This window comes from Somniosus microcephalus, chromosome 13 (genome assembly GCF_052327205.1).
Source record: "Somniosus microcephalus isolate GS21.2 chromosome 13, FLI_Smic_1.0, whole genome shotgun sequence".
Classification (NCBI taxonomy): domain Eukaryota; kingdom Metazoa; phylum Chordata; class Chondrichthyes; order Squaliformes; family Somniosidae; genus Somniosus; species Somniosus microcephalus.
The window spans coordinates 175720151-175734372 of NC_140999.1; the positions used below are offsets into that span (position 1 = coordinate 175720151).

Consider the following 14222-nt stretch of genomic DNA (forward strand, 5'->3'; position numbering starts at 1 on the left):
AAATTTCTTGTGTTCTTTGTTTCGATTGTCGTACAGTATTGCAGCTTTAATTATGTTTTATCCACTGGTGTTGAGAAGGGGACTGGAAAGATTACAAAATGGTAGTCACACATGGATCAGAAGGATAGTGAGGGCTTTCTCTCCACCTCTGCCCCAACCTGAATCATCTCCTCTTGGGCAGCCTTAGAGAGATTGAAGTGAATTAAGTTCTCGCTGCTTTAATCATGCCCCAGTACTGCTTGTGTGAGCATGTATATACAGTGTGGGTTTTAGCGAAGAGAATAGGAATGCCGTTATTGCTCTACAGTCATCTGGAGCTGTGTGTGAGTGGGAGAAAGAAGGGGGAAGGAGTAAATCCTTTCGATTCTTTATCACCAAGAGTGTCTGACTTCACTAAATGCAGCAGTAGGAGTTCTTCAGGGCAGTGTCCTAGGCCCAACCATCTTCAGCTGCTTCATCAATGACCTTCTCTCCAACATAAGGTCAGAAATGGGGATGTTCGCTGATGACTGCACAGTGTTCAGCGCCATTCACAACTCCTCAGATAATGAAGCAGTCCATGCCTGCATGCAACAAGACCTGGACGATGTTCAGGCTTGGGCTAAGAAGTGGCAGGTGACATTCACGCCACAGAAGTGCCAGGCAATGACTATCTCCAACAAGCGAGAATCTAACAATTGCCCCTTGATATTCAATGGCATTACCATCGCCAAATCCCCCACCATCAACATCCCAGGGGTCACCATTGACCAGAAACTTAACTGGACCAGCCACATAAATACTGTGGCAACAAGAGCAGATCAGAGGCTAGGTTTTCTGTGGCGAGTGTCTCACCTCCTGACTCCCCAGAGCCTTTCTACCAGCTACAAGGCACAAGTAAGGAGTGTGATGGAATACTCTCCACTGGATGACAGCACCTCCAACAACACTCAAGAAGCTCGACACCATCCAGGACGAAGCAGCCTGCTTGATTGGCACCCCATCGACCACCTTAAACATCCACTCCCTCCACCACCGGTGTACCATGGCTGCAGTGTGTACCATCTACAAGATGCATTGCAGCAACTCGCCAAGGCTTCTTCGGCAGCACCTCCCAAACCCGCGACCTCTACCACCTATAAGGACAAGGGCAGCAGGTGCATGGGAAAACCACCACCTCCAAGTTCCCCTCCAAGTCACACACTATCCTGACTTGGAAATATATCGCCGATCCTTCATCGTCGCTGGGTCAAAATTCTGGAACAGCACTGTGGGAGTACCTTCACCACATGGACTGCAGCGGTTCAAGAAGGCGGCTCACCGCCACCTTCTCAAGCGAAATTAGGGATAGGCAATAAATGCTGACCTTGCCAGCGATGCCCACATCCCATAACTGAATTAAAAAACAAGTAGAGACAGTTTGACTTCCGAGTGCTGTCAGCTCTGTTCCCGGTGAGCAGACATTTGCTCGTATTAAGCAGGGAGCGGCATGCTAACCGATCCCTAAAATCAAAAATGCAATTCTCGTTTTCTGTGACAATTTATTAGCTGATCAGGAGCTGATAAGAGAAATAGATCAGCAATACCCAATGTTTTACAGTTACTCAATAAGTCACGTTCTGCTTTTATGATGTGGGAGTTGGAATTTTTACTGGTGTTTTGGGGACCTTTTTCCACAATTCTATCTGTTTATAATTAGGAATTCATGGGGAAATAGTCGAGGACGATTGGTTTATAGTAACTGAATAAATCAAATTGTGCTTTTATTACATGGGATTGTGGGATTTTCCAGGAATTTTACCAGTTTGGGAATAGTATTCCATAATTCTGTCCATTTTTCCATGCAAGCTGCAAATCAAATGGACTTCCCCCCCCCCACTCCCCGGCGCCCCCCCCCACCCCCCCGCGCCCCCCCCCCCCCAATGTTCTCCCCTCCACTCCTGACTCTTCACAGGCATTGGCAATAGTTGAGCCAAGCAACCATTCTTCATGTGTGGGTTAGACACTGAGTATCAATGGTCTATTCAGCACTGGTGGTCATCACAACAGAGTCCAAACCTGTCCTCACCAACATATATCCACAAACGTGCACTTTATAGCACGGTTCGCTGAACAGCGATCAGGAGCAGGAACCCGAGCTGATTTTGTCTCCCTAACCCAGGATTGCTGAGGCCATTTGAAGACCCCAGTTATTTCTTTGACTGAAATCGAGTAACTCGGCTCAGAATGGGAATTGAGTCTGAGAGGTGACCTGCTTGGAGGTCTTTAAAATAATGAAAGGGTTTGATAGGGTAGACGTAGAGATTATGGGGTAGATTTTCCCGAACCTGTCAGGAAGAAGGCAGGCCTTCCCATTTCGGGTTTTTGACCCGCCTACTTCGACGTCCGGCCAATCCGCGCGATTTTCCCTTGATTGACCTTGTTGGGCCCGCCCAGCGGACTCAGCAGCCAATTAAGGGCCACCCGGCAACAGGTGATGTCACAGACTGCAATTTCATCTGTCAAGAGTTTTTGTCAGATGAAATATCAGTGTTTCACAGCTGTTTGAAGCTGTGAAACACTGACACTCTGAGTTCTAGCATGAGTCCTTCTGCACAGACTCAGTTAGAACTCTCACCAGCACTCAAAGCTGAAGGCTGTCACTTTTGACAGATCGCAGCCATTCAGCTTTCAGTTCCGGCTGAGTGATGCGCTCCCGACGGCTACAGGAAGAAAGGCTGTTAAGGTAAGTACAGGTAAGTAAAAGTTCTTTACACATTTTAGACACACCAAACACACTTACCTTTACACTCATGCACCCATCACTCACCTGAGCACTGACATCGCGACCCCTCCAACTTCTTCAACCCGACGGCCCGCCTGCTCTAACCTGGCGTGGTTTGGAGCCGTCACGAAACCCCTCAAAATAGGGATTAGGCTAAAAACTGCCTGTTAATTACCTGTTAACAGGCACTTAATTGGCACTAATCCCTTCCCGCCTGGTTTCGGTGGGTCCCAGTGCGGGGCGGGTACCCGCCGCCCCTGAAACTTACATGGGGCGGGGTTTTGGGCGGGATGGTGTCGGGACCCCCAAATTCAGGATTTTCCTCCCCCACACGCCTGAAACCCCGCCTGACAGCTCCCCGAAAATCTAGCCCTATGTTTCCACTTGCGGGTGAGACCAGAACTAGGAACCTTAAATATAAGGTAGTCACTAATAAATCCAATAGGGAATTCAGGAGAAGCTTCTTTACCCAGAGAGTGGTTAGAATGTGGAACTCGCTACCACAGGGAGTAGTTGAGGCGAATAGTATAGATGCATTTAAGGGGCAGCTAGATAAACACATGAGGGAGAAAGGAATAGTAGGATAACCTTATGGGGTTAGATGAAAAAGGGTGGGAGAAGGCTCATGTGGAGCATAAACACTGGCATGGACCTATTGGACTGAATGGCCTATTTCTGTGCTGTAAATACTATGTAACTATGTAGCTTTTTGCCTGTATGGCTCAATATTACACTGAGCAGTACCTTTACTTACTGGGGGAGCTCGTTTTATTTTAAGGAAAGATTTTCTAAAGGACAATATTTTATTCCAATGTTACTGTTAACTTGTTGTAATGGCAAATTATTGAAAATTAGGCCGTGCACATGTGAATGTGTAACACTATGGGCTGGATTTTCATTCAGCAGTCGGGAAGGAGGCGGGACTACAACTTTCGGGTTTTAGTCCCGCCTCCATCGACGTCCGGCCAATCCACGCGATTTTCCCTTGATTGACCTTGTTGAGCCCGCCCAGCGGGCTCAGCAGGCCAATTAAGGGCCACCCGGCAACAGGTGACGTCACAGACTGAAATTTCATCTGTCAAGACGTGTTGACAGATGAAATATCAGTGTTTCACAGCTGTTTGAAGCTGTCAAACACTGACAGTCTGACTTCTAACCTGAGTCCTTCTACGCAGACTCAGTTAGAACTCTCACCGGCACTGAAAGCTGCAGGCTGTCACTTTTGACAGATCGCAGCCATTCTGCTTTCAGTGCCAGCTGAGTGATGCGCTCCCGACGCCTACAGGAAGAAAGGCTGTTAAGGTAAGTACAGGTAATTTAAACTTCTTTACACACCTTAGACACACCAAACACACTTACCTTTGCACTCATGCACCCATCACTCACCTGAACACCGACATCGCGACCCCTCCAAGTCCTTCAACCCGACGGCCCGCCTGCTCTAACCTGGCGTGGTTTGGAGCCATCGGGAATCCCACACGACACCCCTCAAAATAGGAATTAGGCTAAAAACTGCCTGTTAACTACCTGTTAACAGGCAGTTAATTGGCACTAATCCCTTCCTGCCTCGGGTCGGCGGGTCCCAGTGCGGGGCGGGTGCCCGCCTCCTTTGAAACTTACGTGGAGGCGGGTTTTGGGCGGGATGGTGTCGGGACCCCCGAATTCAGGATTTTAGCCCCCCACATGACTAAAAGCCCGCCTCACGGCACACTGAAAATCTAGGCCTATGTATACAATTAGCCACTCAACAGGACTGTACCAATGATTTTGCTAAGAGGAGTGAGATGGGGACCTTTGGATGTCCAGATTCTGTTCGCTGTACACACGGCCATACTGCTATGTTTCTCTTTGCCTTAGACTGTGACTGCAGTGCTGCGGGAACCCAGAACAATGACTGCCAGCCAGACCTGCGCACGGGACGCTGCAGCTGCAAGCCAAACTTTACAGGCCGCTTCTGTAATCAGTGCATGCCTCGCCACTTCGGAGCAAATTGTCAGCGTAAGTTACCCCTGCGCTCAAAGGAAAGTTCCATCCTGCGCTGTGCTGCCACTTACTGTTACGTCCCACTCTAGTCTGTTGGGGAAGTAGATCCAAAATGGCAAGTAATTTTTATTGACCATCCATGCCAATGAAATCAAACAAAGTTGCTTTGTCCTACCCTCAAATTTACAACTTGTATTTATATAGCGCCTTTGACATAGTAAAACATCCCAAGGTGCTTCACAGGAGCGTTATCAAACAACATTCGACACCGAGCCACGTAAGGAGATATTAGGACAGATGAGGTAGGTTTTTAAGGGGCGTCTTAAAGGAGGAAAGAGAGATGGAGTGGCGGAGAGGCTTAGGGAGGGAATTTCAGACCTTAGGGCCTCGGCAGCTGAAGGCACAGGTGCCAGTGGTAGAGCAATGAAAATCGGGATGCGCAAGAGGCCAGAATTGGAGGAGTGTAGAGATCTCGGAGGGTTGTAGGGGCTGGAGGAGGTTACAGAGATAGGGAGGGGCGAGGCCATGGAGGCATTTGAAAACAAGGATGAGAATTTTAAATCATAGCCCATTCCAACATGTCTGGAGATGGGACCCCACACACCCGTGAAATGTACTGTCTAGTTGCCTGGCCGATAACCAGCAAAATGGTCACTGGGTGGATAGCTTGGCTAATGGGTCATCAGTGTGGGGGGGCGCAACATTTTCAAGCCATTACCATTAGGGTTTTTTAGGCTTCTTTGTTGTGTGGCAGTTAAATTAACCCGTGCTCCCTGTAAATATCTTTATTTTATGATTGTAGCATGTCGCTGTTCGGGCCCAGGTGTTGCCGACGGGAGCTGCAATGAAGAGACTGGACAGTGCTTCTGTCGACAAGGCTTTGAAGGTTTCTACTGTGACCAGTGCGCCCCAGGCTACTTCAACTACCCACTCTGCCAGCGTGAGTTAGTGCCTGGGTTTCCAACTTGTAGAGTTCTGCCCAGACAGAAGAATATAGGAAATACATTGAAATAAATCTTTTATTCGGGCTTTAGAATTTATCTTCAAAGATGTGAATGCTGAATATTAATCTAAACCTTTGTTTGGAATACTGATCATAAGCAAAGCTAAAAATATACCTTGTCATCAGCAAAAGAATCTATAAGAAAATTACCATTTTCAACCTGTCAAAGCATCCAGTGGAAAATTGTACGGACCAATTGTTAAATATTTTCAGAATAGAAATAATAATTGTGAGTGGTTTTCCTTTTTACTAATCAGAGGATGTATGTATAGTTAGCTAGCTATAAATGCAGATTTACCAAAATAATTTATATTTATATAAAGCACCTTTTGGGTCCTCACAGTGTCGCAAAGCTACCTTGTGTTGTTAATCCCAATCCAAAGCCAGAACTCTGAACGGCGCTCTGGTCATCAGGTAGAAGTAGTGTTGAGCATCACTGAAAGCAGGAACTCTGGTAAACTTCAAACTATCTTTTGGAGCCTTACTGTGCCACCAGCACCAGAGGACGACCAGAATCGTATTTGCTCAATTCATACTTCTGGGAACGGTGGCATATTGGTTATGTTGCTGGACGAGTAATCCAGAGGCCTGGACTAATGATCCGGAGACACAAGTTCAAATCCCACCACAGCAGCTGGGGAATTTAAATTCAATTAATTAATTAAATCTGGAATTTAAAAAAATCTAGTATCTGTAATGGTGACCATGAAACTACTGTACCGGATTGTCATAAAAACCCATCTGGTTCACTAATGTCTATTAGGGAAGGAAATCTGCTGTCCTTATCTGGTCTGGCTTATATGTGACTCCAGACCCACAGCAATGAGGTTGACTCTTAACTGCCCTCTGAAATGGCCTAGCAAGTCACCACCACCTTCTCAAGGGCAATTAGGGATGGGCAATAAATGCTGCCTTTGCTAACGACGCCCACATCCTGTTCTCTTTAACGACACTGACAGTTTAAACAAATGATTATCTAGAAACTATGTCAGTTCCCTGATGCGTTGCTCAATCTCTCTCTCTCCCTTCTGTGTACTTGCATTATTTTAGAACTTTAGCAGTCTGGCTGCTAAATTTGCCTATATAACAGTCACTGCACTTCAAAGTAATTCATTGTATGTGAAGCACTTTCAAACATTCCCGAGGCCATGTGGTAAAATGTTATATAAATACATGTCTTTCCTTTTTTTTGAAGTCTTTTTTGCTTACCTTATTAACACTTAATTATTTAATAAGCTCGGTTGCACCAGCTCGGTTTAAAGTTACTTGTCTAGAAGGCTGCGGGCCTAAAACTGACTGACTGAAAATGTGAAGTACTGTCCCTGTTCTACTTCATTCCCAGGTTACCGGTGCCAGCTGGAAAATGGATAAAACAGAGACGCTGGAAGTCGGCTCCCAAGAAAGGATTTTAAAAGTGTAACTGATATCTTTTTTTCTCCATCTTCTTGCAGTGTGTAGCTGCAGCGTTGCCGGCAGCTTACCTGAGGTTTGCGATCACTCTGGCCGTTGCCTGTGCAGGCCGGAATTCGATGGAGCTCGCTGTGACCAGTGCGCTGTTGGCTTCCATTCCTACCCACGTTGCCACGGTTAGGATCCTACACTCCTCATACAGATGATTTTGGCAAAGTATTACATTGACCGAAAACAATGACTGACATGAATCTTGTCATTCATGTGGATATGATTTATGAAATAATACTGGGCGGCCTGCTGGTGGCGCTGTCCAGGGAGAGTATAAATACTCGGGCATGGGCCCAGCTTGCTCTGGACATTCTTCAACAGGAACTAGTGAAGGACACAACTAGATCTCCATGTTGAAAAACAGTTGATTAAAGCTTTGTTTAACGCTTAGACCAAGTGCCTAGTAGTTTTCTTACGTCAATGACCGCGATACAGGAAACTTTGGTTTATCCGGAGGTTATATCTCCGGAATACTCGATCTAACGGCAAAAATCAGGAGCCATTTTCTATATTTTTTTTAGTTCTCGTAGCTTTTTTTTTCCCAGTCAAGCACTGCAAGGTCTGTAGCTAGAGCAACAGCTTCAGCTACAGATGCTTGCAGCTGCAGCCGACTGTTTTGAAGCTGTTGCTAAGCAACAGGGTTTGTTGATTCACACGGAGCTTCTCAGTTCCGTATGTTTAAACATTAACTCTGGTATGTCCGGCACTTTTGATGTTATGGCACCAGCTCGGTCCCGTCAGTGCCGGATATCAGAAAGTTTCCTGTATTTGTTTATGGTGAGGCGAGGAGGGAGTCGGAGAGGGGGGGCGGGGCGGTGGAGGAGACTTGCATCTTTTTGCTTCAGTTCAAGAAACTTCAGACTGATTTGCCTTCCTTTCACTAGCTTGTTCCTGCGATGATCGTGGATCGGTGGACAATCTCTGTGGGACTACAGGCCAGTGCCAGTGTCATCCCAGCTACTCGGGCCCCACATGCAACCAGTGCGCCCCAGGTTTCTACGGACACCCCAGCTGCACACGTGAGGAACTTAACTGACGTGCATGTCAAATATTGGTTTTAAGTCTCAGCATCTTGCCCATACAAGGTGAACCAGACGTGACAGCTCACAGGCAGAACTCCCAAAGCCCTGTATCAGAAGTGTAAAACCCATGAAAGTGCCTTAGGTCTGGTTAGTAGAGTGTAGTAAATGCTGCTAAAAGCCATGACTGGGAACGTGCCGAACTCCCATGTGGCTGCCCTTGTTACACATTCATTTTTGGAAAAGGTTTGCTACCAACTAACACTTTCTGAAAATGCAACTCTTTCCTTTACCTTGTCCCCACAATACCATATATCTCCTTAAATTTCAGACTGCCACTATTCTAAATATGCTCTCCACAGACTTATGTCTCTGCTTTAGTTGGGGAAGGCTGCCATATATTAAATGCCATCAGTGTCAGCTGTGGCTCAGTTAGTAGCACCCTTGCCTCTGAGTCAGAAGGTTGTGGGTTTATAGCCCCACTCCCGAGACTTGAGCACAGAACTCTAGGCTGACACTCCAGTGCAGTGCTGAGGGAGTGCTGCACTGTCGGAGGTGCCGTCTTTTGGATGAGATGTTAAATCGAGGCCCTGTCTGCTCTCTCAGGTGGACGTAAAAGATCCTATGGCACTATTTCGAAGAAGAGCAGGGACGTTATCCCCGGTGTCCTGGCCAATATTTATCCCTCAATCAACATCACTAAAACAGATTATCTGGTCATTATCACATTGCTGTTTGTGGGAGCCTGCTGTGCGCAAATTGGCTGCCGTGTTTCCTACATTACAACAGCGACTACACTTCAAAAAGTACTTAATTGGCTGTAAAGCACTTTGGGACATACGGTGGTCGTGAAAAGCGCTATATAAATGCAAGTCTTTCGTTCTAAATGTAAGGCCTTCCCTCACTTGCTGCATATAAATCAGGGGGCTGAAACCTTCTAGCATTAGGTCAATTTTACAAATACCTCCCCAAGTTGCAAGACTACAAATTCAAACAGCTTTGCGACAAATTATTAAAAGCTCTTAATTTTTAATCTTATTTGAATAGAATAGAATGTTATGCTGATGGGTTTAGATGAAGAGGGGGGTGGGAGGAGGCGGCTCATGTGGACCATAAACACCGGCATGGACCTGTTTGGCTGAATGGCCTGCTTCTGTGCTGTATATTCTATGTTACTCTGAGTGAGGCATTGTCCTTTTTGGGTGGGATTGTTGCTGTTTTTGGGAGCGAACTGTGCTAGTTCCATGCATTCTTTTTGTTGTTGATGTCATGGCTAAGTGATGCTCTGCCATTATTCTACATTACAAACAAAGTTGAACAGTTATACCTAAAGCGTTTATAATGGAGGCGATCCCCCTTTTAATATCCCCCAGCTCACAGCAACATCAACAATTTACATTTGTACAGCACCTTGCAAATAATGGAACTCGCAAGCATTTTGCAGGGAGGGAGGTGGACAGCAGGCAGGGTGGTGGAGGATAGTTAGGGGAGGCGACTGAGTCAGAAGTTAAAGAGGTAAGTTTTGAGGAGGCTTTTGAAGGTGGGGGAGAGGTAACAAGACAAAAGCGGTTTAGACAGCGAATTCAAGAGTTGAAGGCCGTGGCTGAAGGCTCTGTTACCAATGGTGGGGAACAGTGCGGGGGAGGAGGGCTGTGGGTGGGGAGGAGGGAGGCGGGTTGGGCAACACACTAGAGTAGGCCAGAGTTGGATGAGCGGAGGGTGCCTGCAGGGGGTGTGGGGCTGCCAAAGATTGCAGTTGAAGGGTCGAGTGATGTCGTTACCAGATGCATCAGCAACAAAACCATCTAAGAACACATTCCAGGTAAATAGATGAACCAGCTCTAGACTGACGCTAGTCCAATTCTAACCAGAGTTAAACTAACCGGGGGAATTCTGCAGTTATACTCCTAGGCAGCAGAAAAATGGTTGTCTCATTTCCAAAGAAACGATTACACTTGTTTTTTAAACCCCTACTTTATATTTCAGTAATATTGCAACGGCTGAATGTTTGTGAGTGCATATTTCGATGTGTTTTAGTTTCTGTTAGGAGATGGTTTTCTTGCTGATATACTTGGTAACTACCTTGCCTGCACCATAGTGAAGTATTAAAGGTTCTGTGTCCATTTTGTAAATAGGAGAGAGGCTCCAGTGTTTGGCAGCATTGTAGCGCCGTGCATGGAACTAATTCTAATGGTTGACCGATTGACTATTTATTGCAGCCTGTCGGTGTACCTTGGAAGGCTCGTATATTAACTCATGCGACCAAGAAATGGGGAGGTGCAGCTGTCGGCCCTACGTGGCAGGGCTGCATTGTGACACATGCATCGAAGGAGCTTACGGCTTTCCTAACTGTCGAGGTAAGGGATTTAATGGCCTTCTGTTACAGACGCAAATTGACCATGGTTTCACTGAAGTAGGAATAAAAATGAATTCGTAACTAGGAAAATAATCATAGGATCATATTGTTTTGCCAGGCCTCGTGTGGGGGCCTTATTTCGAAATCTGACGGATTTCTGAGCACACCTTGGATGTATTTATTTTTAGCCTGTAGTAATCAAACAACAAAGAACTTGTTTGTTATGAGAGATACAGTGACTAACTTTTGCTGCAGTAATAATTCAAAGCATGTGTAATTGCCCCGGCTATGACGTTACACTGTAGGATATTAGCAAACAAGGGCTTAATCTATTCGCCTGAAATGTTCTTGATTATTTTAGCGAGCTGTTAACATCCTTAAAATAAATGGGTTAACATCTCTGCTAAAATGATGAAAAGTGGAATTGCAGATGAACATATTGAGCACTAATTAATTAATTAATATCCTATACTGTAATTTCAGGGCTTCTGTGTCATTCACTCTAATAAGACTCCAGTATTACTGCAGTTAAAACACTATTTTACTACGTGAATCAGTTTAAACAGCGAAGGCCAGCATCCATCACTTTCCACCATTATGCTATCGGACTGGTGATTTTATTTTTACTGAAGGTAGAGTGAAGTCAAACACACAACCACCAAGTGTGTAGGAATGTACTTCAAGGAATAATAGGTTTCAGAGGTCAGACGACGCTGATGAATTGTGTGACCTTTGCTCTCATTGCTTCCATCACCTTTGTGTTATTGCCTTGTAGTGCACTGTCATTTTTTTCATCATTCCTCTCCTGAAGGCGCCAACCCACAATGGGGTGGGGCTTTACAGGTACCAGGAACCTTACCCAGGCGGCCATTTTTGACGTGTGAGTGTCTGCAGGGTATCCAACCAAAGGTTCAGCGATTCTGTCTTGTCCTCATCCGGCATCCACACATGCCCCTTCCAGGGGAGTCTTTGGATCACAGTTAGGAGTGAGAACACTGTCTGATTTCCCTTCAGTACTGAGGCCAATTGTAGTGCCCCACCACCACTCTGGATGAGGTCAACTAACTTGGAACAGACCAGGAATCGAATCTGGGCTATTCCTTGTCTGTATGGTATCGTACTGTACCGCGCAATGCTCACTTTGAGATATCGGGGGAGCTTGAACTCCAGCATATTGGTTTGTTAATGTCATTTTTCTCTGATTACAGTGGCAGCATATTGACAGTATTGTAGAGTAGTCGTGGTACACTGTGGCAGTGGCTTTACTGGGTGGTGTGGGATGCTGATGCTTGCTGCTCTGTTTGCTCAATGTGTGAGTCCCTGGTGGGTTGTGGTTGTGCCATCAGAAATTTGGGAGTTAGCTTTTCTGGGTGAGTTGGAGCCTGCTCCAGCTACTTGATATACAAGCGATGTGAGCATGTGGAATGCACTGCCCCAGCAAGTCATAGATACAGAGCCAATTAGGGTGTTATTAAAAGGAGATGAGCTACGTACTTGAGAAGTACGAATATTTAGGATGTAGAGAGAGGGTACAAAATTAAGATTTAAGACATAGAGCTGCCTTGGCTAACAAAATGGCAGAGCCAGCTCGATGGACCTAATGTTCTCAAGACCCACGAGAATGTCCCACAAGCATGGGGGTAGTTTTTCATCTTCACTGCCCGGACAATAATCTTGCAAAGCGAATCGCCCACCCGTTCTAGAACACACCTAATTTTCATTCCATAGATTCCAAGAGAATGAAAACCGGGCAGGTTCTAGACAAGCAGGCAGTCCATTCTGCCAGGTGGTGAAGATGAAAATCTACCCCACTGTGTACTTCTGTGACGCATTAAGATGAAGAATATCCCATAAACTTAATTAATTTTGCAAATATTTAATATTATCTCAAGGAATCACTTGTGTAGGAATATTTTGTGACAGCCTTTCTGAGTCCCTGTTGTTTTGTTATATATTCGATGAGGCACTTCCCTCGCAGCCCTTGGATCACTAATAGGCTTTCCTCGCCTCTTTCAGGTATTACTGATATTACGTTTTATTCACAACGCCATCTGCTTTCCTTCCAATACTTCTGGATTCAATTCTCATCATTGTCGTCACAGTTCAAGTGTCACACCTTAGTTGTGTTCAGACTCTTTGGGGGAAAAATTGAGTTGTGACTCATTTGGTGCGCTACTTCTAGCGCCCCGAAAAAATTAGCACCCCCCATGGCTGAAATTTACCAGTAGCGCCCCAAGAGGGAAGTGGGGAGCAACTGGAAGCGCCCCGCCTCCCTCTTGGGGCGCTGTGAGGGAATATTGGCGCAGCGGCACATCGCGCCGCGGTACTGCAGGCCTTCCTCTCCTCCTTAAAGGGGAGGGGCCTTGCGCAGCGCGACCCGGGGCCCAGCTGGGCCCCCGGGGATCGGGAGTGCCGGCAAAAGAGCCCGGCACTCAAGAGAAGTGCCGGGCTCACGGCGCGCAGCCGGCACTCCACGGGGGCACTGGTCAGGAGGCTGGGGACGGCAACGGGGGCAGGTGCTGGCAGGCGGCCAGCAACAAAAATGGCCGCCCGGCACCTCCCCTTTAATTTACGCCGCCCCGGTCGCAGTTAGTTCCCCCTGACCCCATCGGACATAGTGTCTGGCGGTAAGTCAGGGGGCGCTACCAAAGATCGTGGCCGGGGCGCTGCGCACGGCGATGATGTCATCCCCGGCGACGCAGCGCCACGGAGTGCTAACAGTTACCGCCGCCGCTAACCTCCCGCTGAATTTTGCGGGAGGCGTTGGCGGCGCCGCACCCAGGTGCTGCTTGCTTTGCGCCCCGTTAGCGCCCTCTTAGGGTGCTAACGGGTGGGGCAAAGCAACCAAATTTTTAGGCCCAAGTGTCACACCTTAGTTGTGTTCAGACTCTTTGGGGTCGATTTTCCCGAAGCTGTCGGGAAGAAGGCGGGACTACAACTTTCGGGTTTTAGACCTGCCTACATCGACGTCCGGCCAATCCGCGTGATTTTCCCTTGATTGATCTTGTTCAGCCCGCCCAGCGGGCTCAGCAGGCCAATTAAGGGCCACCCGGCAACAGGTGACGTCACAGACTGCAATTTCATCTGTCAAAGAGTTCTTGACAGATGAAATATCAGTGTTTCGCAGCTGTTTGAAGCTGTCAAACACTGACAGTCTGAGTTCTAACAAGAGTCCTTCTGCACAGACTCAGTTAGAGCTCTCAGCAGCACTCAAAGCTTAAGGCTGTCACTTTTCACAGATCGCAGCCGTTCAGCTTTAAGTGCCGGCTGAGTGATGGACTCCCGATGCCTACAGGAAGAAAGGCTGTTAAGGTAAGTACAGGTAAGTAAAAGTTCTTTACACACTTTAGACACATCAAACACACTTACCTTTGCACTCATGCACCCATCACTCACCTGAACACCGACATCGCGACCCCTCCAAGTCCTTCAACCCGACGGCCCGCCTGCTCTAACCTGGCGTGGTTTGGAGCCGTCGGGAATCCCACACGACACCCCTCAAAATAGGGATTAGGCTAAAAACTGCCTGTTAACTACCTGTTAACAGGCAGTTAATTGGCACTGATCCCTTCCCACTTGGGGTCGGCGGGTCCCACTGTGGGGCGGGTACCCGCCGCCTCTGAAACTTGCGTGGAGCGGGGTTTTGGGCGGGATGGT

The 14222-nt window shown here is 47.1% G+C and overlaps 1 protein-coding gene across 1 annotated transcript in view; it reads left to right on the forward strand.

Moving 5' to 3' along the window:
* The window catches only part of lama5 (laminin, alpha 5), a 319972-nt gene that overhangs the window by 152619 nt on the left and 153131 nt on the right, over window positions 1-14222 (forward strand). Inside the window, exons 12-16 of the mRNA XM_086005633.1 lie at window positions 4601-4741; window positions 5529-5666; window positions 7181-7315; window positions 8075-8209; window positions 10429-10566. Coding sequence (XP_085861759.1) covers window positions 4601-4741; window positions 5529-5666; window positions 7181-7315; window positions 8075-8209; window positions 10429-10566 — 687 coding nt within the window. The remainder of the gene's footprint in view (window positions 1-4600; window positions 4742-5528; window positions 5667-7180; window positions 7316-8074; window positions 8210-10428; window positions 10567-14222) is intronic.